General features: G+C 37.6%; 1 protein-coding gene across 5 annotated transcripts in view; it reads right to left on the bottom strand.

Moving 5' to 3' along the window:
* Nucleotides 1–24: 24 nt before the first annotated feature.
* LOC123688552 (papilin) overlaps nt 25–27080 on the bottom strand; it is a 123804-nt gene continuing 96748 nt past the window's right edge. The window contains exons 23-37 of one of the 5 annotated variants that reach the window (XM_045627123.1): nt 25503–25673; nt 25199–25429; nt 23346–23516; nt 18259–18462; nt 13826–14020; nt 11811–12008; nt 8923–9111; nt 8583–8822; nt 6977–7165; nt 5827–5960; nt 5617–5767; nt 3516–4037; nt 3117–3284; nt 554–667; nt 25–499 (exon numbers count right to left, since the gene is read on the bottom strand). In XM_045627123.1, coding sequence (XP_045483079.1) covers nt 300–499; nt 554–667; nt 3117–3284; nt 3516–4037; nt 5617–5767; nt 5827–5960; nt 6977–7165; nt 8583–8822; nt 8923–9111; nt 11811–12008; nt 13826–14020; nt 18259–18462; nt 23346–23516; nt 25199–25429; nt 25503–25673 — 3077 coding nt within the window. In that variant the 3' untranslated portion in view covers nt 25–299. The remainder of the gene's footprint in view (nt 500–553; nt 668–3116; nt 3285–3515; nt 4038–5616; nt 5768–5826; nt 5961–6976; nt 7166–8582; nt 8823–8922; nt 9112–11810; nt 12009–13825; nt 14021–18258; nt 18463–23345; nt 23517–25198; nt 25430–25502; nt 25674–27080) is intronic. The other 4 variants (XM_045627127.1, XM_045627125.1, XM_045627124.1 and 1 more) reach the window with 4 other exon arrangements.

Here is a 27080-nt window from a genome sequence, read left to right as displayed (position 1 = left end):
ATAAACCAATAAAGGTACAAGATATAATTCAAAATATGTTTATTCTGCAAGTAGGTACACATCCTTAAAAAATGTTGGTTGATCAGTATTTACAAAGTTTTGATCAATAATAAGGCACACAAACTTGCACATTGAATGTGCATTTTGAATAATTTATCTACATTTAATTACAATTGATTATTTATCGAATCCAGTTTATAAATTTAAATACAGATGGCAAATTATTAATTTAATAATAAAATTACTTAGGCTAGAAAAACTTAAAAACAAAAAATGGGACTAGTAACAGTTTATCTCAATTAGACCAAATTATTTCGTATTGATGCATATTTGTCTAAACCTCGCAAATGATCACCATTTGCTGGAAGTAAGCCTGCTTCGGTACATGACCTACAGCAGAATTTGGCATAATACTTGTGGTCACAATAATTTTCTGCAACAATGAGTGTGCAGTTAGCGAAGAATTTGTTGTCTGTGCAGCTTGGATGTATGTAGATTCCTGAAAAATAAGAGAATTAAAAAAGAGTCAAATTATATGAGTATCAGTAAATACCTTCTACTGTGATTTCAGTTGAGCTTGTTGCCCTGGAGTTTTCGTTTTTGGCTTCACATTCATAAATACCAGAATCTGCCTTAGTTGCTTTGAATAATATGAGACGACTATAACCTAGAGAAGTTCAATACGTGTTAGCAACCGAAACATCAATAACTCAAAAAGTATGTTAGAAAATATCATGAAAAATATTCTGCCAATCGATGTGGCACTGTGGTTTAGTCTTTTTTCGCTAAAATTCTTAGGAAACCATATTTATCCCAACCCTAATTTCATCAAACATTGGACCAGTAGAACGCGAAAGATTGAGATCTCGATTAATTTAACCTTTGAGTATTCTGAAAGAGCCTTAATTGCTAAGGGATCACTTGAAACTCATCTTGAATATTCCAATGAAATTTCATCAAAATTGAAGCAGTAGAACGCGAGATATGGGCCAAAGCATGCTCTGATAAAACCACTTTTCAAAAAGGGTGATCCAAATGATCTTGACAACTATAGACCGATAAGTTTATTACCCGCTTTTTCCAGAATTTTTGAATTAGTGATGTGTTCAAGACTGCTCAGTTTTATGAATGAGTGTAATCTTTTTTCCCAATGTCAGCATGGATATTTGCGAGGGAGATCGACTGATACTGCTATTTATCAGTTCATAAATGCAATTATAGATCATTTAGAAAACAAAAATTTAGCTTTGGGTCTTTTTATAGATCTGAAAAAAGCTTATGATGGTGTGGATCACGATATTTTATTGCAGAAACTTGATAGGTATGGTGTTAGGGGTAGGGCTAATGATTGGATACGGTCGTTCCTCTCAGATAGGTGTCAACAGATCGTTGTTGATAATAAAGTTAAATCTGAAGTTTCTTTTATTGATGTGGGTATAGCTCAGGGTAGTCTTGCAGGACCTATTCTGTTTATAATCTACATAAATGATTTGCCATTGTCATTGAATAAATATCTCATCACTAATTACGTTGATGACACCAACATTTTATTACATGGAAATAGTTCCAATGAAATAATTGAACAAACAAAGAATTGCTACAATGAGGTTGATAGTTGGTTTTCTATGAATAGGCTAGTGATAAATACTTCAAAAACAAGTTTGGTATTCTTTCGTACTAAACAATCACAAACATCTACACCAAGCAGTATTAATCTTGAAAATAATATAATAGAACCTGTATCAAGTACAAAATTCCTTGGCATACAAATAGATGAATTTCTGGATTGGGAGATACATATAAATAAACTTTGTTTAAGATTAGCCAGTGTTGGGTATGGAATCAGGGTTGTTGCTCAGTATATGAATGAGGGTACTTTGAAAATTTTGTATCATGCAAATTGTGAATCGATCATTAGATTTGGAATCATTTTCTGGGGTGGCAACTCTAGAGTCCAATCAATATTCATAGCTCAGAAAAGAATTATTAGAACTATATGCAAAATGAAGTACAGGGATTCATGCAGAGGTAAATTCAGAAATATGAATATAATGACGGTATATGCTTTGTATATTTATGAATGTTTGTTGTTTGTTTTTAAAAATAGAGATAAGTTTGATATGGGAGTTAGTCATAATTATAATACAAGAACTCAAGATTTGTTATATCCTTCTCATAGATTAACCTTGAGTGAAAAAGGTCCTTATTACATGTGTATTAAAATATTCAATAGACTACCTAATTATATTAAATGCTGTGATAGTTTATATAGATTTAAGAAAATTGTTAAGAGAATGTTAATTCATTTGGAACCTTACAATTGTGGGGATTATTTTGTTTCTGAAAACTTGTGTATTTAAGTTCTTTATTCTGACGTCATTTCATCTTTTATGTAGCTTTTGTTGTGTAAAACTTGAAATAAAGAAAATTATCTATCTATCTATCTATCAAACCGGATTTCACACCAAATCCCATTAAGAGGGATTACCACCACGTGGTTTTTCGCATATCAGTCAAACGTTGGTACCCATTCATTTTTCCCCTTTGGCACTCTTGTAATGACAGAACTTTTTACGTTGTACGAAGTTGTACAATAAAGTAAATAAGTATAGGCCAGAGGGTAGCACTGTAGACTTTCACGAAATTATAGTTTAACTCTTTTGTAATGATTTTTGGTTTTTTTTTTACAAATATTTTAAAAGTATATCAGTGCTTTGTATAAAGTAAATTTATTTTTGCGAAAAACGAAAAGTTACCAAAAATTTTTTTTTTCATTTGCAAATTAAAAATATTTACTTTCTTCCGTGTAAATTATTGTTTCAGGAAATTATGTGAAAACCCCATAAAAATCGGTGATTTGTAAGAAGAAATAATATCTCTAATTTCGTTTTGAACTGAGCAGCCACGTGGTGGTGTTTCCTCTTAAAATCGAAAACAAATTTTGGCGATTGCAAGGTTTCGCGGACATATTAACACGAAACCAAAGTTGTTCAGAATGGCCTGAAATTCATTTTAGGTACTGAAATTTTATACCAAAAATTTTTTCATCCCAAAAGCTTCAGTACCAAGACTCGTAACCAAATTGGATGAACATACATAAACTTCTGATATCTAACCTGTTGGATGAACCTCAATGTTGATTCTATTCGATGACGTCAGTGGTACTCCGTCCTTGAACCAACTGATACGTGGTGGGGGATAACCTTGGAATTCACATACAAGCTTCAGATCGTTTCCTACTGGAGACCTCTTCTCTGGCGTTGTCAAATTCACACTTATAGGAACTGAAATATCAATTTTATTGTTAGGTTTCGAATGGCGCCCGAGGAGTGGTAAGCTGAAGGCATAGTTGCATGTTTTGCGGAATGGAATGAATCACTGTTTATCATATGTTATGCTGTTTCTAGTGGGATGAATGTAGTTCTACACATGCTGAAGAACACATCAAATGAGAATTGAGAAAAAGCATATAAGATGTTTGCAGGAAAGCTATACTCTGAAGAAAGGTAGTTTACCATAGTAACTAGTGGTCCTGTCGGGTATTACAGTAAATGCCGTTGGAATTATTGGACGTTCTGTTTGTACGATAGGTGGTGGTTCGTAAGGAGAAGGCACATAAGGAGGGGAGGTCAAGGGCGGTGGTGTAAGAGGTGTAGCTGTTGTCGGTGCATTTGGAGGACTGATTACGTATTTCAAATACTTTCTGTTCTCAGGATCAATTTTTCCGTAGTAAGGACCTTTAGCCTGCACAGTTACCGCATAACTTGCAGCCTTTCCTATGCCGTTATAAGCCTGGCAAGTGTATATACCAAGATTCGATAATTGAACAGAATGAATGAGAAGCGAAAAGTCCTTGCGTACTTCAAATTGGGACGTTTTGAGGGGAATCATGTCGTTTTCTTTCCACCATGTTATAACAGGTATAGGATATCCAAGTGCGAAACAATTGAGGAGGGCGGGAGCGTTCAAGGATGCTACTATATTAGGGTTCATTTCATCATCGGAATACACAGATGCTGAAGTATTTACTGCTGGTGCTGTTAATGAAATATAGAGAAGTTAAGTTCATAAGTAGTAGTAGTTAGTTGAAAATATAATACAAGAAGAAAATAAATGAAAATGAATCCAAAAACTATTAAGTTGCCTTTATTAAATAGATTTGAATCGTATAATCTAAAGTGACATAGAAAAAAAAACCAGTAAGAATGAATTCACTACAACATTTATTGTATGCCTGCTAGTAATTGCTTATTGGAAAAAAATAAAAATTTCTACTAATATGTTTGACCTTCACGATATCATGCAGAATCACGTCTGGGAATATTCCTAATAATGAGATGATATAAACGGATATAATCTTCTCCCAGTAATACCCCAGACATGTTCGATGGGTGAAAGCTTGGGTGATCTAGGGGGCCAACGCAACAAATCGACTTGTCATCAAAATGTGTCAACGTAATTCTGGACATATGTGGTCGAGGATTATCTTGTTGAAAAAGTGGGTTGGTGATGGTCCGTATACTCTAAATTTCCCGAAGAATTCCCCTCATTATTACCATCTTTGCTGGTCTTATGAGCGAGTTGGACTAATGTTATAGGAAGATTATTGAAATGGTAAACCTGCAATGACATTGCAAGTGCACCCAACGCATTTAAAATTATTATGAGGCACATAACAACTCAAACGTCCTCTGTTGGTGTTGCCAGAGGTGGCGCTTACTTCTAAGACTTCTAAGTGACGCACCGAGGAATTATTTTGTTGCTCTATAACTATAATGGCCTTCCGTGAACAATGGACAATGAAATATACAGGAGGAAGGACACATGATTCAGAGAAAACATAATAAGAAAATTCAAAAGCTCGAAAATAACTCTCAGATAAACGCAGTCCTTTTTCAAGACACCAATGTAAACCCTTCCTCCTGGGTTCTACACCATGGGTTTTCATGAATTTATAATGAAATATACCCCTTATTTTTCTATTTCTCCTGTTGCTGATGGTTTCAATTGACGTTTGTTACTGATGTTTGCTTTGTATAATGATGTAAAGATGATTTAAACAGAATATGTGGTTCCACCATCTCCTGGATGTGATGCAGTAGTCTTGTTCCTCTGATGAATACCAAAGGTGACCTGCTTCCATAAGCACAATAGCTCCTTTACCAATTCCAACCGTGTGATGTGCATTAAACAGTTCGCCCTCTACGCTTTCCAAATATTATACTACAATTGATTTTCTATAGTGAAGCGGTCCTGTTGAGCCAAAAATCTAAGGCAGCTATCTTGTCCATACCTCCTGTACCTCTAGCTACCACTGTACACTACTGTACACTTGTGTGTACTCTTGCGGCAATTTGTCAAACGGATAAAACACCCGAATGTTTAGACGTGAAGTCAGGAGCTTTTGAGGCCTTCTAGACCACATTACTATATATATAGTGGTCCCAAGTGTGCAATCGTCGCATGAATGATGAGCTCTCAAAAACTCCCGACTTTTCTTTTTTTCTATGTCACTCAGTATCTATACCTTTGACTTACTGTAGACTATTAGTAGTTTTAGATAAGAGAACTTGAAAAGAGAGAATACCTCATAGGAAAATTTTGGTGTTATCTTACCTACTACATCCAATTTGATTTGACTTTGTACAGGGTTTCCTAGATTGTTGTCTGCCGTACATAGGTATATACCAGAATCAGTGGTATAAAGTGTGATAATTTGAAGGGATTGATCAAGTTTTATTCTAAATCTCGATTTCGTTCCATCGATCTGCAAATTAAGACATAAAATAGAATTTTCAAAATTTCAACGAATTTCGATCAAAATACCTGTATGCCGTCTTTGCTCCATGAAATACGTGGTACTGGATTACCTTTGACAGCACAACGAAGTGTTATGTGACTTCCAATTTCACCCATGACTTCGGGTTTATACTGTTCTGGGTCAATTTGGGCCGCATATTCTGGATAATACAACAAAATAATTACTTTAAGTATATTTTGAATTAGATATTCATACAAGATATTTAAATAATTTCAGATAGTAATTATTGCTTTGTAGGGAAGTCCGAGAACTGAATAATTCGGTGTACAAACTTAGGATTATCGAAGCCACACCCCTAAGGGATCCGTAGAAAGACTTTGCTAACGATCGAATGGAAAACAGCCTGAATGCCCATAAAACTCGGCATTTCAGGGCGAATAATTCAATTGAGTTCAGACCAGTCTACAACTACAACATATGTTCAACACTTGCACCGACAACGTGAAGATTAAAGATTTTCACATCTGTTCCCGAGACCGACGAAAAAGTACCTGAACCGACCCAAGTGACCAGCGACCCTAAGAATCGATTAGACAATGGGGGCCTATGTAAGTAAGGGAAGCTTTGATTTCCCTGAAATTATCAAACGAATAATAATTTCCATTGTTTCCTTTGTAGTGACTATTTGTTTGCCCGAAAGATGGTGTTGTAGGCTGCGCATCTCTCGGGAGATAATAATCAATTGGGACATAAACCTATCCTTTTTACGGTAAAGACACAATGCTCCGCTTTGGAGGAGAAAGGTGTATATGGCAGGTAACACTGAGTGACATATAACGAAGATTACTTCAGTGTTCCAGGGATGAATTACTGCAATCCTCTGGGAGACGCGCACTCTCCAAATCTTTTTAGAAATATAAGGACATACGTGCTTCTATAACGAAATTGAAAAACAGTGTACGAGAAATAATAGAAGAATGGAAACACATAAATAGCTGAGTTTCCGAAAATTGCATCCCTTTTCCCGAATTCTACCGACCTCCAATAAATTTAATATTCAATAGAGTAAGATAATTTTGGCTTTCTAGGTGTCGTCTGATTTAATCTTCAGAGGTTTTTTGGTTGTAGATCGACACTGGATTTCTTGTTGCTCGTTGTCAGCCTGATCATGCTCCCTGTTCCGAGAAGTATAAATATTATTCATTTTAAACTTACGAGGTGCTTCAGTGGGTCCAGGCAGAGTAACTAAAGGTGAAGGTTCCCTGACAACAGGTACAGAACAAACAGCTCCACATTTCGTAGTGCAGCATTTGAGGTCTAGGGTGCAATCAGCATCGTCGTAACATTCTCTGTCACAGTTGTCCTCTCCGAGCTCTAGTCTTGGGCAGTGTCCCTCTTTATTGACTGTAAATTTTATTGTATTATCCAATTAAAATATTATCAATTCAGGATATTGATTATCATACATAATGATGAAATCCTTTCCGAGAAGGAAAACAATAGTTCTCAAGATGCCTACTCAACACGTTTAGGAAATTTTGTAGGAAATTGCAAAGGAAATGGAAATAATGGCACCATAGAGTAATATACATAGATAGAAGGAGTATACGCAATTTTTACATGTCCCCAACATGGTTAGATTACGTTGTAGGATTGTGATATTCACAATTTTACTAAATCGTGTATATTACATTGCATGAAATATATTTATTTGAGTGATTCCCGATTAAATATGCAAATTTGAATATTCGGAAACCGAAATTCCCAATTGTCGAATTTATAATAAACAAAATATTTATTATTTTCTGTATCTACCTGCTGAAATCCAAGGTTTGGCAACTTTTGCTCTTCTAGTGTCATCGGTTATTTCACGTCGTTTGGCACGCTTGAAGTTTGTTTTCTGAATTTCTGATATATTAAGGTATAGTATATCCAAAGTCACTTGAACTAGTCTATAAAAACGCTTGGTCATAGATGTCCCTTTGAAGTGGATACCGCGATCCGCTAAATACCGGGGTTTATTTGAAAGTATTGTTAGGCAATGAATTCACTGGTTCCAAAGCATTTTCTAGAAACTTGAAGAACCCTTGTATAATCGAAATATTCTGCTTCCTCCAAGTGACTTTGGATATACTACATATGTTTGAATATATTTTGAGTTAATATGAAATTTTGATTCATTTTGGGACATAAGAAGTGCTTTCTTTGTGGAGAAACTCTCGAATTGAGTGAAATATCGTATCACTGATATGTTTTCATTTCCGTGCGCTTCATGTCAAATTTGATTGTTCATGTTGGGGACAAAATTTGTTTACTGAAAATGATATATTCTTCCTCTGTCTATGTTTATTACTCTGAGGATAACACCAAACAAATTGATGAATAAATACACTAGATATACTAGGCACGCTTAGCTATGGAGGTCGAAGGTCCATATGGCAAGGATCATTGAGTTGCCATACATCAGTGCTCTCGGGATGAAACATCGCAATCCTCTGAGAGAGGACGCACCATTGAAATTGGTTGAGAACTTCCAGCTAATGTGTCAAGGAATATTGAGGCGGCGTAGAAATACACTGGATCGCAAATTTGACCGGACAGAAAAAAAAATTCGCCTGAATTCAATCTTGAATAACTTTCAAGTTTATTTTTACCAATTTCGATAATTTTATGACAGGTTAGTGATGCATCCATGTGTTTCTGTCAATTGGTTATAAAATATCGAAAGTAATAAAAGTAGCTCTTTGTTTCTTCCATCAATAATCATCCCTGAACACAGTAAAAACTACATCAACCAGCAAGTAAAACTGGTTCCACTTACTTTGACGACATACAGCAACAAAGTTAGGATCATTGTTGCTCGTTCTGTTCCTGTTGAAATCAATGGCACACTTGGTCTTTTCCGGACATTCCACTTCTCTGCAAGGATCGTGGCAACGGCAGTTGTTGCAGCTGTTTTCATCCACATAAGCCTCTATGCCGTAGGGACATCTAAGGGTTTCACACAGTTCGAATTGTGTCTGACAAGGGTGCGAACCTGCAGGATTTGGATTTGGAAGAGCTGAAAATGAAAAATCTATGCGAAACTTGAAATCATCCGGTCAGATAGAGAACCAAATATTTTTTGCGTAAGCGTTAGATTTGCAAGCCTGTGAACTTACGAGGTTCTGTCTGAGTGATGTAATCTTTGCAAGTTGTTATGCAACTTTGGAAAGTTTTGAAATTGTTGAAGTTACCACCACAACCGCTGTAGATGAAGGCGATGCACTCGCCTCTTTCGTTATCGAAATACCATCTCTTATTATAACCACCATCGCAAGATCCCTGATCCACAGGCAGTACACACACAGCTAGTAGTTCAAAACATGCGTTGTAAGTCAGTTAAAATTCATGGTATAAATACAAAATGTTAGCATTAGGTATTAGTAAATAATTATGAAACGATATAGGCACTATATTAGGCCAATTGAAAAGTCCCCGGTCTGATGCACAGATGGCGGTGCTAGTATTAAACCCATATGATTTTTAGTTAGTACCAACCTTCAAACGATAGATACGTGTCAAAATTTGACAGCAGTCCGACCATTAGAGATATTGCGTTGTGAGTGTAGCTACTTTTGCTATTTGAAAAAAGATAGAATAAACAAGAATTTTGTGTGCTGATAAAATATTGCTTTTTGAAGGGAAACAATACAGTTGAAGCAGAATGTTGGCTTGATGAAGGGTTTCCGGGGTCTGCACCAGGAAAATCAACCATCATTTATTGGTATACTCAGTTTAAGTTTAAACGAGCACAGAAGATGTGGACGCCCAAAAGAGGCTGTCACGGACGAAAAAATCAAAAAAGTTCACAAAATAATTTTGAATGACCGTGAAGTGAAGTTAATCGACATCATATCATTCACGAATATTTGTGCATGAGAAAGCTGTGTGCAAAATGGGTGCCACGCGCGCTCACAATCGATCGAAAGCAACAACGTGTTAATGATTCTGAGCAGTGTTTAAAGCTGTTTAAGTGCAATAAACCTGAATTTTTGCGTCGATATGTGACAAACTGAGGCCTATTTTGAAGCGAAAGACAAATCGTACTACAAAAATGGTATGGAAAAGTTGGAAGATCGCTATAATCGCTGTATCGCCCTCGAAGGCAACTATGTTGAATATTAAAATCGAATTTTGCCAAAAAAAAGTGTTTTACTATGGAAGACCGAGGACTTTTCAATTGGCCTGTTATTTATTAGTTGTTAATGAAAAGTGAAAACCCATTTAATTAAAAAATCCAGAAAATAAAGGAAAAAAAATTACCATAGATGGCTATCGAACAAATCAGATATCAACTGGAATGAGTACAAGGCGAGGAACAGGGAAGTGAGGCCGATCATCAAGCAGAAGAAGGGAAATCAATTAAGTGCATTATAGTGGAAAGTTTGATAGGGGATCTTGAAGTACAGAGGTTTGCCGCATGTTAAGACAGATCAGCAACGCCACATATATTTATAGAATGCCGGTGAGAAAATATGTATAAACAATGCTACGTTGCTAGTAGAGAACGGCACTGAGCATCTACAAGAAACAACTTATGCTCAGCACTCTGATTATATAATATTGTCAAGTCAAAAGGTCGAAGAAAGCTTGAAAGAAAAGACGGCTAGTAGAGTACATGGACCAGGAAATAATTCAGTGAGGGGTCATAGTTTAATATGCCGCCTCAACAATTTTTTCAAACGCTGCTATCAACTAAACAAGTTAGCAAAAGAAATGTCAGATATCGTACCTATATTCGAGAAGGGAGACCGTAGTGATCCAGAATGCTACAAAGGTCTTAGTTTAATGGATCTGTCAGTCGACTTTTTGGAAGAATCATCGACATTATCGATAGGTCATAAAATTGGAGAATATCAAAGAGGATTTGTTCTGGGACGTTCCTGCAGTGACAATTTCTTCTGCAGCAAAAAATAGAGAAAGGTCAGGAAGACCTAGGCAAGGCCTATGACTCCATTACTAAAAATCAATTGTTGGATGTTCTCGAAACCCCCAATGCGGACAGATCTCTTGTCTCAATAATCCAAGAGTTCATAAAGAAAATATATCCTACATAAAAATTAGAAAGCAACTTTCAAGAACTTCTTATGACAACAAAAGGTCCAAGACAGGGATGTAGCCTATCACCGCTGCTTTTCAAGGCCTATGCTAAGCTAGCTCAAAGTTGAGTTGAACAGAAGATGTACTTAGGTGCATCACTGGACTCCGCCTATTCTCACATTTTCGAGGTTATTTTTTTCTTTGTAAAATTATTTGTATTGATCTTGTATTGTGGGAATAAAGTCAATTATTATTATTAATATTATTAAAAGTTGGAAAACGAACTGCCAGGGCAAGGCTGAACATCTCCTCACATTGACCTTCACTGATGAATTTAAAACTCGGTGTTCACAAGTAAGTTTGAAGGAGTTAGAATATCTTGCAATCAAAACCTAAGCTAGATTTGAAGAGGTTTCTATCAAACAGATGGATAATTTCAAATATCTTGGAGGTACAGTTACGGAAAGGAAGAGATTATAATCAGAATCTGCAATGGAAAGAGAGTGGTAGGGTGTCTCAAAGATCTTTGGTGGGACAAGCACATTTAGAATAAGACTTATAAGACTAAAAAACGTCTTTGACAGGCTTTTGTGGAGTCAATTCTTTGTTATGGCCTGGCAGTGGAGATGACCAAAGTGGATCCTTTCTGTTTGAAAAAAGAGAGGTAGACCAAAGATCTTGAAATGGTCCGATGGGAGAACCTAAAACAACTCGAAATTTACGAGAAAGATATCCTTCAAACAGAGATATCTGGAAAATGAAAAGGAAGCGACAGTTCTTATTCTGTTACTATCAGTTTGCCATGCTCTGACTGGAAAATTATTGGTTATCCAGAGAATTCAGATTGTAGTTATTTTTCTGAATTGAATTAGTTCTTATTCAAATTTCTGTTTTATCTCAATGATCAATAATTAAGACATGACCTAATGACCGTCAACTCATACCGAGTTACAAGAAAAATCCTTACCTGTGTCAGTTTCATTTGAAGGTCTTTCAAACCGAGTCAAACAAACAGATTCGCAATCTACAGCTGAACTGAATCTGTTGCCATTTCCACCACAGCCACCATAGACGAACTCCAAACATCTTCTAGACTGTTTGTTGTAGTAGTATTTGGGAATGTTGGCATTGCATGGACCTGGATCTTTCTCTTGCTCGCAAACATCTAATAATGGAAGAATTTATTGGAATGAAATATTGAAAATATGTTGATTGATATGAGTAGTAAAGAGCGCTCCTCGGCTAGCTCCCTCATTTAGAAGAAAAATATGAAAGATATCATCCATTCTTTTTTGGTGTTCGTTTATTTCAACGTGTAAGAAGGCATTCTCACAAAATAATATTAGTGGTTCCCCGTCGCGCAGAATCTTCAATCGCCTCGATAGCTCAGTGGCTAGAGCAACGAACTAGTGATTCGGAGGTTGCGAGTTCGAGTCCCGGTGAGGTACTTTTTCCAGAGTTGAAATTTTGTCTGCACGCCAACAAACTATTTATCTTATAATAATATTAGGTGTATCACTCTGCTTCCGCCGTTTTGCAATTGATAGCTGTGGCGGTTAGTGGTAGTCGTAATAAGCTTAGGTATTTGTAAACATAACGCCATCGAAATATTAATGGCTTTGTGTCCGCATTATATAGTTCTCGATCAAACATGGCAGCTTACTAGCCAAATTTTTGTCATTTGCGGGAGGTTTTATTTTCTGCTTTAAAAAGAAGAAATCTGCTCAACGAATGCTCTCAAATACCTATGATGAGGTCGCTATTGGTTAGAGAACGTGCCGAGAATGGTTTCAACGCTTCAAGAACGGTAATTTTGAAGTCGAAGACCTGCATGGCGGTGGAAGAGAGAAGGTTTTCGAAGACGTAGAATCGGAGGCTTTACTCGAACAACACTCGTGTCAAACGCAACAAGAATTGGCAGGATTATTGGGAGTGACGCAACAAGTCATTTCAGAACGACTGAAAGTCATCGAAATGATTCAGTCGAAACAAAGAAATTGAATGCCGTACGAGTTGAAGCCGAGAGATGTTGAACGGCGATTGTTTACATGTGAACAGCTGCTTGCAAGGCAAAGACAGAAGGGATTTCTGTATCGCAATTGTGAATGGAGACCAAAAATGGGTTCAATAAGATAATCCCAAGAGCAGGAAATCATGGGGATATCCCGTCCATGCTTCCACATCGACGGCCAAATCGAATATTCACGGTTCCAAGGTCATGCTCATTATTTGGTGGGATCAGCTCGACGTAATGTATTATGAGTTGTTAGAACCAACTGAAACAATCACAGGCGATTGTTATCAAATGCAATTAATGCGTTTGAGACGAGCATTGAAAGACAAACCACCGCAATACAACGAGTTACATTATGAAGTGATTTTACAGCATGACAATGCTCGATCCTATGTTGAGAAAGTGGTCGAGACATACTTGGAAAGGTTGAAATGGGAAGTCCTACCCAACCCGTTGTATTCTCCAGACGTTGCTCCCTCGGAATATCACTTGTTTCGATTAATAGCACAAGGCCTGGCAGACCAGCATTTCCGGTCTTATGAAGAAATACAAAATTGGATCGATACTTGGATCATTTCAAAAGATGACCAATTTTTTTTCAACGCGGGATTCGTACGCCGCGCCGCATGAAAGATGGGAAAGGAAGTGGCCAGCGATGGACTGTTTTCCAATGCTTTTTATGAAAAAAAAGTCCTTAGAAATGTATTTTCAAGTTACAATCTACGACGAAGAAACTTCTGAAGATGTCTACCTCCCTTGTAAAAGAAACGGTAAAATCCGACTAGACCACCAGCTATTGAACGATACGGCCATGAAAGCTTTCGGTATTTGTCCAAGAAGTATTATCATGATGAGGAAATTATTCTTCTTGAATGAATCACTTCTATATTGTAGGTACATCAATGAGTAAAATTGAATTCGATATTTTTTGAATTTCATGTGATGCATTTCAATGGAGAAATAATTACCTTGACCTGCAAATTGTCCACACAATCTCTCGCATTGCTCTTCTGTTTGGAATCGGTTGTGATTTCCACCACATCCGGTATATGAGAACGCTTGGCAGGTACCAGTATTGTAGTCATAGAAGAAAGCTTGATGACTCTCTGTGCAATTTCCTGGGTCTGCTTGTTCCAGACACATTGCTTCACTTGGCCGTGGAACTAAAAAAAGTTTTTCATTACTCTTTCCATTTTTATTCTATAAGTTTTTTATATTAACAATTAGAAAGCCAATATTGTTACGGTGTGTTTCAAGCTTTTCTACTTAATGAAATGAAAAACCTTTAAAATATAATATCTACAGGGTGAGGTAGAAAGAAACCACTAATTTTGAAACCGTTCATTAGTTATTGTGGTGGTACATAGTGCTATATGGTGGCTATATGGTTTCATGGTTCAGCATGAACCATAGCTTGGTCACTTATAATAGGAACCGCATAAAATGTCATTGTAATTTATAGTGGAACACCTCATCGAATCTTGTAGTCTCCTTTGAGAACCACTCCTTGTATACCATGTATTCGGACTTGCTTAGGAACAGGGCCGACGTGAGTAATTTTGGCGCCTGAAGCAAAGAATTTTCTAGCTTTCCAGCTCGAAAAGCATCAAACATCAAACAAGCTAAAAATGAACTGCTCCACATGAATTAGGGATATTGACTTAAATTGCAAAAAAATATATTAATATAATTTCAAGTTGCAGGAAATAAAATTAATTTTAGCCTGTAGGTCTGCAGCGTATACAGGGTGGTTAAGAAAAATCGAGTAAAATAACGAAATTTTATTCTCAGAGAATTCAAGCATTTTGAGACTTTCAATACAATAATGGCCTCCACGGGCATCAATAACAGCTTGACATCTTCTTTGCATACTACACACGAGGTTGTTGAACATTTCTTGACGAATTTGGTTCCATAAACGGGGCAGAAGCTCTCTCAGATCATTTAAGGATTCTGGGATAGGTTGATGATTATCTAATCTTCTTTGGAGCATATTCCATGCGTGTTTTATGCAATTCAAATCTGGTTAGTGCGGAGGTATTGGTAAATGTAGAATACCAAGCTCCTCGCGCGCATTCTCAACTATGGCTGCACGGTGCAGTCTAGCGTTATCGTCTAGAAATTGAAAAGTTTCACCAATAGCAGCGTGAAAATTTGGCACAACATTGTCAATGACATGCTCCCTATAGTGTAAGGCGGTTATATTCCCAGGATGAAGGTGTAGATCTGTGTGCCCGTTGAAACATATCCCGGCCCATACCATAACACTATCCTCTCGGAATGGATGGACTTCTTGGACATAGCGACGATTACGGGGTATGCGTGGGATTGTCCATACCTTTATTCTTCGAGAATCTGAAAATCGTCCATATCTGGATTCGTCAGTGAAAAGAACACTACGCCAATGATCGTTCCAATTGATATTTAGCCTTGCCCATTCCAGTCTGACGCTTATGGTCACGTTTTAATGGAACTCCTCTTAATGGACGTCTAGAACCTAGATTCACCTCTCTCAAACGTCGTCTGATGGTTTCGATGGAAAGTTGGACCCCATCTGCATTTTGAAGAGTATTCCGTAGCATTCTACAGGTAGATGTAGGGTTTCTTCTCGGCGAAACGGTGATGAAACGATCCTGAGCAGGTGTTGTTTTTCGTCGCCCACTAAGCCTTGGTCTGTTAAACACGGAACCTGTCTCCCTGAACCTATTCAAAAGTCGAGATATCACACTTTGGCTGACTTGGAGGCTTTCCGCTACAACAACCTGAGTTAGGCCACCCTGTAGCATTCCGATAGCCCTATTAGCCTCAGCGTTTGTTAATTTACGTCTTGGCATTTTCAGAAAACTCGTTTCAAGTCGAAGCCGTTGATAAACTGACTCCATTTCAAAATGAGAACATTCATGAAGCATATGCAAAGAACCAAACTTCAGAAAAAAGGCGACCAGATTGACGAAATGTCTCATACTGATTTTTATTGGATCGATTCAAGTTGTTAATGAGTTTTAAATGATTTTACAGCGATTTTCTCGAAGATTACATACCTTTCAGAAAGATTGAATACGATATCCCTAACTCTTGTGAAGCAGTATATTTGTCAATCAAGAGTAACTAGTTTCGAATACAAAATCGTAGGAAGTTGAATGTGTAATCATAGGCTTCCAAATAATTCAAAAGCGAAGTTGTGTTGTTTTTCGTCTTTGTGAAATACATAGGGAATTCTGTTCATGTTGGTTGGGGCGCCATGTGTTATTTGTTATGTTGGAGTGTTGATGACAAACGCAGCGAAGTAGAACAACCTTATGATGTTTTTAAGTACTAAGGATGAAATAAAAAAAGTGACCAGCAAGATGGGCCGAATTGTCGCCTCCCAAGAAGAGGCACCTTCTTGCGTCGCTTGACTGTTTCACCCCTAACGCCAGAATTATGAATAACATCTACTTTTGAATTCTCATGAAACCTCATAAAACGTTTATGTGTCATGGATAACGTTTCAGACTTGACTCATAGATACTTATAAAATCCTATAAATTGTCCATATTGTTTCATTAGATTTATGTGATATTTTTGGTAGTGCAGGAAAGCAAGCACCGCGCTTTCGTATCTGAAGAGTTCAAAATAGCGATAATGTCTTTCGCATTCACATCTAGCTCTGATGACCTTATCCGGTTGCCGATTGAAAGACAATGAGTAAATGGGTGTAAACTCTCAAAAACAGAATTTCCATTAAAAAAAAGTCCTGGTCGATCTAATACTGCGACAAGACCAGCAGAAGTTGTTTCAAAAACTTCGCAACATTCTCCGCATATATACGTTTTGATCTTTATTGATGACGCATTTTTGCACCTTTAAACAGTGCAGGTACTGATATGAACACAACCTTTGAAAACTTCCCCAGCGGTCAGAAGAGAGATTATTTCAGCGTATCAACAATGGAGGAGAACACGTTGTAGGGAATCTATCGATTCCCTCGAAAATATTCCGTCCGAGAACGAAAATCTTAAAAACAGAAGAGCTCGGTGTAAAAACTTGGAATAATCAAAGCCACACCCCTTAGGGATCCGTAGAAAGGCGTTGTGAATGGCGAATAGAAAACAGCCTGAATGCCCATAAAACTCGGCATTTCAGGGAGAATAATTCAACAGAGTTCAGACCATTCTACAAGAAACTACGACTTCCACAGATGTTCCACACTTGCACCGAGAACAAGAAGATTGAAGAATATCACATCTGTTCCCGATCGGCGAAAAACTACCTGCGACCGAGCCACAACGACCCAAGCGTCCAGCGACCCTAAGAATCTAGACAAATACTCATCTTCTTCAAACTCTTTTAGTGGGTTGAAATAAATCGAATACTTATTTTTTATCCCGTTCTTTTATTTCCCTAAATTCCTTGGCAGTGAACTACTTGATAGTCACCGTATAAGGACAACAGCCCACACATTGGTGACCCCGACGTGATGGCGGAAAGCTGCGGCGTTGGAGCGCAGAGGCGACTCACTGCCCCGCTCAAACATTACGGCTACTGGGGTGTCCATCGGACACTAGAGCCGATGGCACGCCGAGCCTCGTGTTTCTGTCGTCACAGCACGCAAGCCCGACGTGATGGGAATGGCCGTCTTAACGATGTGTCCTGGAAAGCAGAAGGTTGATGCGTAGCTCCCATATATCTGCAATTTCCAACGAAACTCTAGACGCCCATTCCCATGACGTGCAATACGTGCTCCTTGGTCTGCAGAGGTATAGCGGACTTGAATAGGCGGCATTCACCGTCCACACGATGCCGCGAGGTGCAGCTCTGATTAGGCGGCAATCACCCGGCTGCACCGTTGACCTCGTAACACGCATAAGTTTCGTTCCTCCGTCACTGGGGAGGGAGTCATGTGGCGGCTACTCATAAAGCTCCACATAGCAACAATGAACACTGCAGTCGGTAGCCTAATGGTTAAGACTGTAGACTCACTCACCGAGATGCGACAAGGTGCCGGGTTCGAGTCCCGGCGGCTCCCGATAATAATAAATTTCCCAAGCGTCTGTGACACGGCACACACAAATATACCAAAGTCACACTGATGAGTCCGGTATGTGTGCCAGGGACGAAACGCATAAGTAGGCATATGTGAAATCCTACAACGTGAATGATCTACTTTTTGAAATACATTGAAATAGCGTTTTGTATGCTTATAAACCAAAAAAAAATTGTTTACATCTTGATTAGTTTTTATTGGCCCTCCAAATCAGGGAACTCTTTCTGCCACATAAGCAAAATCAGATAAATAGTTTCTGGGCTAAAACTCATCGAATATTCTCATCCCTACCTTACCTCTAACTGACATACATATTCCTGGTAAAAAGTAACACCACTCCTTGATTTAGGAATATCCCCTACTTTTTTTACATACCTGGTGATGGAGGAGCGGTGGTAGCGATAATAGGAGGTGCTTTCCTACAGCTTTGCTCACAGCTGACTTGATCCGGGAACCTGTTGTAATTACCACCGCATCCACCGTACAAGAAGCTCTTGCAAGAATCAGAGGCCGGCTCATAGTAAAATTGAATGTATTCTCCTTTACATTCACCAACAATTGGGGGCAATCCACATCGATCTGTATCAAAATTAGGAGTAATATTAATAAAGTTTTCGAATCCAAATTATGGAAGGAACACTGCGAATATTTATTATTTCTTATTTTTTTTCAATGAATTTTGGCTTCAACTGGTCAATAGCCATTTACGATTGATATATACATGCGGAATGTTAAAATAAATAAATATAGACCAGATTTCATGAATATAAGATAAAACTATAAAATGTAAGAATGGACAAAATTGTAATATAAAGCATAAATATAACAGAATGTGCATGTTTTGATCCATCGGAGAAATGAACATAAAAATAAATTAACATGAAAATATATGGCGGAACATTGTTGTAAGTACACCGTTGAATATTTCAATACTCATTTAAAAGGAGGGTATTTTATTTCAATGCATCTTGGCTGTTTCTTTTATTGGAGCATATGCAGATATATGCTACGTTTTTCCGACGGCATTAATGCCTATATGTCTGTTTCTTAAATACTGATATTTTTATTTCTCTCAATTTAACAGTACTCTGATCTGGTTCCTTGCTGCTTGTAATTTCCTTTCTTTGACTCGATATCTCTCATTAAAAGTAAAATATGTTTATAAAAGTATAGTGAACTTGGAATATTGGTGAACGTTTGTGAAAGACAAATACGCTTGGCGTAGGCTATACTGAAACTGTGAGAACATTTCTTAAAGACTTCTATAGAGTAGTCTCTATGATTCGGTGAGCTTCTGATTTCAACAAGATGGTGCTACAGCACTCACAGCCCTTCGTTGTCGAGATATTCTATAGCACATGTTCCACTGCCAGGTGATACCTTTGCGCGAGCAGCATCAGATTTTTATCTGTAGGGTGTAACGTTACAATTGCCCATGAGACTCTAAGGACTAATTTCTAGGGGTGGTTTGGCTTATTTGGCAACAAAACTCCTACCCAGGTTTTTACAAATTTAATAAAATCAAAATATACAATGATCGATCCTTTTCACTCCAAACAAATAATAAAATAGAAACTTAACTAAACGATTTTAAATGAGCCACTCTGCCACTAGGATGGAACCTCTTCTGTATATTATCTTCAGCCTTCTGAACACCAATTCTTATCAGGAAGCTATAGTACTCCAGTCCTCATTCAACGAAGTTGGTGTGATAATGCCAGGTATTTCGCAGGAATTCTTTCAGATTCAGAGAGCAAAGTGGTCTAACATACGTACTATCCCAAATTCTGTATCTCAAGGAAGTAGTTCTTGATGTTTTCCAATCCCAAGAAAGGTTCCTGTTCTAATCCCACGGGAGGTTTCTTCGTTCTAATCCCACGGGAGGTTTTCTTCGTTCTAATCCCACGGGAGGTTTTCTTTGTTCTAATCCCACGGGAGGTGCGAGAATCCCGACACAATTCTCGCCGATAAATAAGATTCCGAGTCTCAAATTAAATTAATAATGACTGAAATCTAAAGTACTTATTCTTGCTGGAGTCTCAATCATCATTGAAAATCCTTCAGAAAATTCTCTCCAGAAACGCGCATCTGCTTTCCGACCGAAAGTACACGATATGAAACGATTAATTGACAAATTACCGCGTCTTCAAAAATTCCAGTAGCGTAACATGGAATGAAGCGTGCAAAATCGTTGCACACACCTCTCACCAGGAAAAAGAAAAAAAAAAAATTTTTTTTTTCTTTATGTATGAATATCTCAAAAACAAAAATACTCGATGGCATCAGATCAAGCACAGCACGTCAAAAGAAAACATACTCCGACTTGTCAACTGGAGCAAATGATAAAAGTTATAATTAGTGTGATATATTACAAGGGAGAATTCCGCAAACGTACCATGTCCTACCCAAAACCTATCGAATGTAACTAATTTGAAATATGAAATGCCAAATATTATGACCAATTGCTGAAGGCAAGTTGAAAAAAAAAAATATATATCGAACAAATAGTCAACCAAATTTAGAAACGACCTGAGCACTAAGGAAAAAGGAAATGAGGGAAAAAGTGAAACAGACTTCAGTTGCCTAAGGCTTCTCTCTAAAAAACGAAAGAGAGATGAGTGTAAAGGAGCTCAATGAGAACTTCTTTACACCCTAAATATTTAAATTACTCAGAGTTGAGTGAAAAGGTGAAACAGAAGTCGGTTGCTGAAGGCCTCTCTCTAAAAAACGAAAGAGGGATGAGGATACTTCACACTGATGTGAAATACCATCATCCTACCGATTCTGGAAAGTCATGCCCAAACGACCTATCGTCAAAAATCTCAATATTAATTTCAGCCACTGCTACTAAAAAGTAAACAGTGCTGCGGTAATAAAAATGAAAACTAAAAAAACCGTCTCAACTAAACAAAAGTGAATGAATTTAAAAGGTGCCGTCGCACAACAAGAAAAATCTTCCTGGCACCCGAGACGAAGGTGAACCAGAAAGGGGGGGCATGGAAGATTTTTAGTTTGAGTCCAAAATTTTCAAAAATGACTCCATCATTCTATGTTTCTTGCATAGAACGATGTCAAATCCGATAATGAAACTAAATTTAGGTAAATCCAAAATTAGTAAATATAACGTCAAATCCGGTAATGAAACTGAATTGAGGTAAATCCAAAATTAGCAAATATAACGTCAAATCCGGTAATGAAAAGGTAAGGTAAAATCGATATTTATCGACCACGAAAAAAAAAATGCGATAACATTCGACAAAGTAGGTAAAAGATAATTAACGCCGTCTGTGAAAAATCAGCCATAAATGGCTCAAAATAGTCAAATAATGTGTACAAAGATGTTCTGAACTGACGTGTATATGAATCAACTGAGCTCAAGGATTCACTTCCCTACCTCCCTCTCCATTGAAGTGATATAACTGAAAGTTCACAGCAACGTTAAGTTGGGCGCCAGCAAGTATATAACTTGCAACGATAACGATAAGATAAATGAAAATTGAAGGAAAAATAGGGAAACGGGATATTGCAACAGTGCACAGAAAATAAGAAAAACTGAATCTGTTCAGACCCAAAATAATAAATTTTTCCAAAGTATACTCTCAGTTACGCCAAAATCAATTTGCTCTGCATATCTAAAAGACACTTCAGTCAGATTAACAACAACTTTAAAGGTAAATATAAGTAGTATCCATACTACAACGATAAGATAAATAGTAGCCACCACTAACTAATAGTAGTGCTACAACGATAAGCGATAAAAGAAGCTATGCTACAAAGATACGATAATAGTAGCCACGCTACAAAAATACGATAATAGTAGCCACGCTACAAAGATACGAAAATAGTAGCTATGCTACAACGATAAGATAATAATTGTCAAAAAATAAATGAAATAAATAAATAATGAATCTAAAAAGAAAAATATATAATCTGTGCATCTGGAGCAAATTAAGGAAGTAAAGGTTAAAGGCAAAAAGGAATTATTCATCATCGTCATCAGTTTTGTCAAAATCGGTAGAAACATAACCACGGGTCAGATCTAGTTTTATGTATTTGACATGGGAATTGCCAAGGTCAGTCCCGTTCAAGAAATCTGGATTATTCATTTTATCAGACAAAATAAACAAGAAAAACAATTATATGTAAATATACAGCTACGAAAAAATATATCACGACACGTGTGGTCAATCCGATACCAACGAAAAATATCAAAGACGAGACAAAAGAAAGAGAAAAAGTTAAACAAAGGTAAATTTTCACTTTAGAACTGAAAAGGTCGAAATGATAGGAGTAGTTGCCAAAATTTTCGGGCCTCACGTTGTTGCGCCAAAATGTGTAACGTTACAATTGCCCATGAGACTCTAAGGACTAATTTCTAGGGGTGGTTTGGCTTATTTGGCAACAAAACTCCTACCCAGGTTTTTACAAATTTAATAAAATCAAAATATACAATGATCGATCCTTTTCACTCCAAACAAATAATAAAATAGAAACTTAACTTAAAACGATTTTAAATGAGCCACTCTGCCACTAGGATGGAACCTCTTCTGTATATTATCTTCAGCCTTCTGAACACCAATTCTTATCAGGAAGCTATAGTACTCCAGTCCTCATTCAACGAAGTTGGTGTGATAATGCCAGGTATTTCGCAGGAATTCTTTCAGATTCAGAGAGCAAAGTGGTCTAACATACGTACTATCCCAAATTCTGTATCTCAAGGAAGTAGTTCTTGATGTTTTCCAATCCCAAGAAAGGTTCCTGTTCTAATCCCACGGGAGGTTTCTTCGTTCTAATCCCACGGGAGGTTTTCTTCGTTCTAATCCCACGGGAGGTTTTCTTTGTTCTAATCCCACGGGAGGTGCGAGAATCCCGACACAATTCTCGCCGATAAATAAGATTCCGAGTCTCAAATTAAATTAATAATGACTGAAATCTAAAGTACTTATTCTTGCTGGAGTCTCAATCATCATTGAAAATCCTTCAGAAAATTCTCTCCAGAAACGCGCATCTGCTTTCCGACCGAAAGTACACGATATGAAACGATTAATTGACAAATTACCGCGTCTTCAAAAATTCCAGTAGCGTAACATGGAATGAAGCGTGCAAAATCGTTGCAAGGGTTACTTCAAATGAGGGTATAGTCACTCTGCGAGCCTGTAGAATGGCAATGCACGCTGCGCAAAGCCACAGAACGGAACCTCTTGAGATATACACCTGACAGTACATTAGTAGAGTCCCCACGCTATTCACCTCATAGGTGTGGAGTGTGTATAAGGCAGGAATCACTGAGTTATATTACTGATGATTCCATCAGTGGCCTCTAGATCAAACACAATTTCACAATACTAGGCGCGCCATCAACATCGTCTGATTTTCTTGAAAATTTATATATTTTAAACGTCAAAAATATTAAATATTGAAATCAATAATTATAAGAACTATTCACAAAATATTTCACATACCTTGTGCATTGCCACAATATCTGTAGCAGTCATCTATAGTGTCGAAGTTATTTCTGTTTCCGTGACATCCACCATAAATGAAAGGTTTACAAACACCGTCAGATCTGTCGTAGTGGTATTTTGGCATAGCAGCTCTGCAAGGACCGGTTTCTTGAGGCGCAAAGCAATATTCTGAAATTTTTATTCATTATAATATGTAGAAGCCCCTGATGTCACGTCAGTTCTTTTATCTTATTTTTTTTAAATTTATTTTGGCCAAGAATCGTTACCAACGAAATCCTCGATAAAGGTAAGTCTGGACAAAACTGTGTAGGCGTTAATTTGAGAAACACTTCTATTAGAAAAGTTTCGCTCTGGATTACTTCAGCGTTTTAGAGATAGGAAGGAGTAAAATGTTTTAGTCCAATTTCTAAATATACTTACTGCAACACAAAGAAGGAGCTGTTTGAATTTTAAAATTTTTTTGGTAAAACAGATGGTATAGCAAGGAGTAAATGATTTAATTTGGAGAAAAAAATCGTGAATGTTTTTTCATGTAAACAATTTTTGTTACTCAAATATTGTAGTCGTTTTTTGCAAGTTTTTTGAATTTTACAAGAAACCAGCTGTATGAGGAAATCCAAAGTCGACGTTTAGTTGTTGTTAAAAATTAAAATGCCTAGAACACGTTTACGCGAAATTTATCACCAGCTATGTGAATTTGAAAGAGGTCGAATTATTGGTCTACGGGAGGCAGGGTTGTTATTTTGAGAAATCCCTAACCGTATGAACAGAAATCCAACTACTGTTATGAGATGTTGCCAAGCGTGGTTTGATAATGCTCAAAATCGAAGAAGAGTAGGCACCGGACATCGAAGGGGCACAAATGAAGTTCAAGATCGCCGTTTAAGAGACCGATTTGTGACGACTCGATCTTTGGCTGATGAGTGGTTAGGAGAACAAGGCCATCCTGTAACTGTCCGAATGGTTTACCGCCGGATAAGGTCTTTTGGACTGAAGCATTATCGACCCCATCTAGTGTTACCTTTGACGGTTGAGCATCGCCGGCAACGATTACAGTGGTGCAGAGAACGTCAACATTGGAATGGCATCAGGTCGTCATTTCTGATGAATCTCGATTCTCCTTGGGTGCGCATGATGGCCGAAGAAGGGTTAGAAGACGTCGGCGTCGGGGAGAAAGAAGTGAACCTCAGTTTGATGTTGAGCGTCATGTACACCGGACAGTAGGCGTTATGGTATGGGGTGCTATTGCACATGCAACTAGGTCACCTTTAGTCTTTATTCGCGGTAACATGAGAGTGCTGCGTTACCTCCGAGAAATAGTGGAGCCATATGTTCTCCTTTATTTTAACCGGCTCAAGAATCCAATATGTCAGCAAGATAATGCCCGACCTCATGTTGCCCAGTGTTAGTTTAAACTTTTGCGAAGCAGCCCCTGTGAATCTTTTTCCATGGACGGTCAGATCCCCCGATCTTTCGTCCATAGAGCATGTTTGGGACATCATGGGTAGAAGACTTGGAAATTTACTCCAGCCTCCACGGACTTTGGCGGCTCTCAGACATGAAGTAAAGGTAGCTTAGGATAGTATCCCTTAAGAAGAAATAGACCATCTTATTGCATCAATGCCGAGACGTGTTGGGGAGTGTATAGATAACCGCGGTGGACAAACACATTATTAACAAATTTATTAAAAAAAAATGTGAACCCTTCGTTTTTTCTCCAAATTTCAATAATTTATTCCTTGCTATACTATGTTTTACCAGAAAAAAATTTGAAATTTAAACAGCTCCTTCTGGGTGTTGCAGTTTCTTTGTCAGTTAGTATAAATTTTAATTGTTGAATTTTATATTACCTGTCTTGAATGGACCATCATAAGTAGGAACTGGTGGTCTTGTAATCGGTTCCAAGTAACCTTCGACGCATCTCTGCTGACACTGAACCTCGGACTCGAAATTATTTTCGTTTCCTCCACAACCTCCATAATAGAAATGGCGGCATGCTCTTTCCTTCGTATCATAGTAGAATCTGTCCGTGAAGTTGACGCAGTTTCCTGTTTCTGCCGGCAGATGACAGGCGTCTTTTTCTGCAGGAAAAAGTCATATTAAAATCAATTCTCGGGTGAGAATTTCACTTCACATAAGAAGAAATGTACTCACTGACTTGCTGAGGACACTCAGATAAACATGCTTCTTCACTAAGGAAGTTATTGCCGTTTCCGCTGCAACCAGTATAATAAAATGGTTTGCAAATATTTTCAGCAGGGTCGGAATACCATCTAGCTTCTTGCTGGGTACAGTTACCTTCTACTTTAGGAAGACTGCAGAGCTCTACCATATAAGCAATGTGTTAATAAAAGAGATTAAAGATAGAATGATTAGTTCGGATATTAGTTCGAAAGTGAGAAAATTGATAATTACCACCACCTCTGAACTACAGCGTGACTCATGAATTCCCCTTTTAAAACTAAAGGGTGTTTTTTAGAGCTAAAGAACTTTGACTTACAATAAAACAACGATAGATTATTCTATTGACATGAATTTTATTTATCCGCAAGATAATCTTGTGGCATTTTAAATATGATTTCTAGCATATGACTGCCACGGCTGGCTCGGATGTAGTCCAATCTGGACGTCCAATTTTCGAAGACTTTTTCCAACATTTGTGGCCGTATATCGGCAATTACACGGCGAATGTTGTCTTCCAAATGGTCAAGGGTTTGTGGCTTATCCGCATAGACCAATGACTTTACATAGCTCCACAGAAAGTAGTCTAGCGGTGTTAAATCACAAGATCTTGGAGGCCAATTCACAGATCCAAAACGTGAAATTAGGCGGTCACCAAACGTGTCTTTCAATAAATCGATTGTGGCACGAGCTGTGTGACATGTTGCGCCGTCTTGTTGGAACCACAGCTCCTGGACATCATGGTTGTTCAATTCAGGAATGAAAAAGTTAGTAATCATGGCTCTATACCGATCACCATTGACTGTAACGTTCTGGCCATCATCGTTTTTGAAGAAGTACGGACCAATGATTCCACCAGGCCATAAAGCGCACCAAACAGTCAGTTTTTCTGGATGTAACGGTGTTTCGATATACACTTGAGGATTAGCTTTACTCCAAATGCGGCAGTTTTGTTTGTTGACGTAGCCATTCAACCAGAAGTGTGCTTCATCGCTAAACGATAAAATAGACGTAGTGCGCGATACGTATTCCGCACAGAACCATTATTTTCGAAATTAAATTACACTATTTGCAAGCATTTTTCAGGCGTGAGTCTATTCATGATGAATTGCCAAACCAAACTGAGAATAAATCACTTGACAGCTGTTAAATCGGTCGACATCTCGAACAGTAATGCCAACTTAAAGTTATATACCTCGAAAAAAAAACACCCGTTATAGTTTTAGCTGGCATACTTGAAAGGTATGAATAATTTTTGATATGGCAAGTCAAAAATATGACAACATTCTATCAAAGTATAGTTATTTTCACCATTTATAACTCAAAAACGCCTTGACCGATTTTTATGATTTTTGAGACCTTGGTTTGTGGACTCCCTCTTCCCTATCTGCTTTTCTACTTAGTATATTAGTGAAGGTTTTCAAGATGATAGTTTTCTGTACCATTAGGGTTTTTTTCAGTGAATTTGCCATATCCCATAAGAGTTGAAAGGGCATCTTTGAGTCACTCAGTTCAGTTTGTGCAAATAAGTGTGTAAATAAAAGTTTCAAT

The sequence above is a fragment of the Harmonia axyridis genome, chromosome 1 (genome assembly GCF_914767665.1).
Source record: "Harmonia axyridis chromosome 1, icHarAxyr1.1, whole genome shotgun sequence".
Lineage (NCBI taxonomy): Eukaryota > Metazoa > Arthropoda > Insecta > Coleoptera > Coccinellidae > Harmonia > Harmonia axyridis.
The sequence above is the reverse complement of the archived record's forward strand: the minus strand, read 5'-3'. Positions and strand labels throughout refer to the sequence as shown.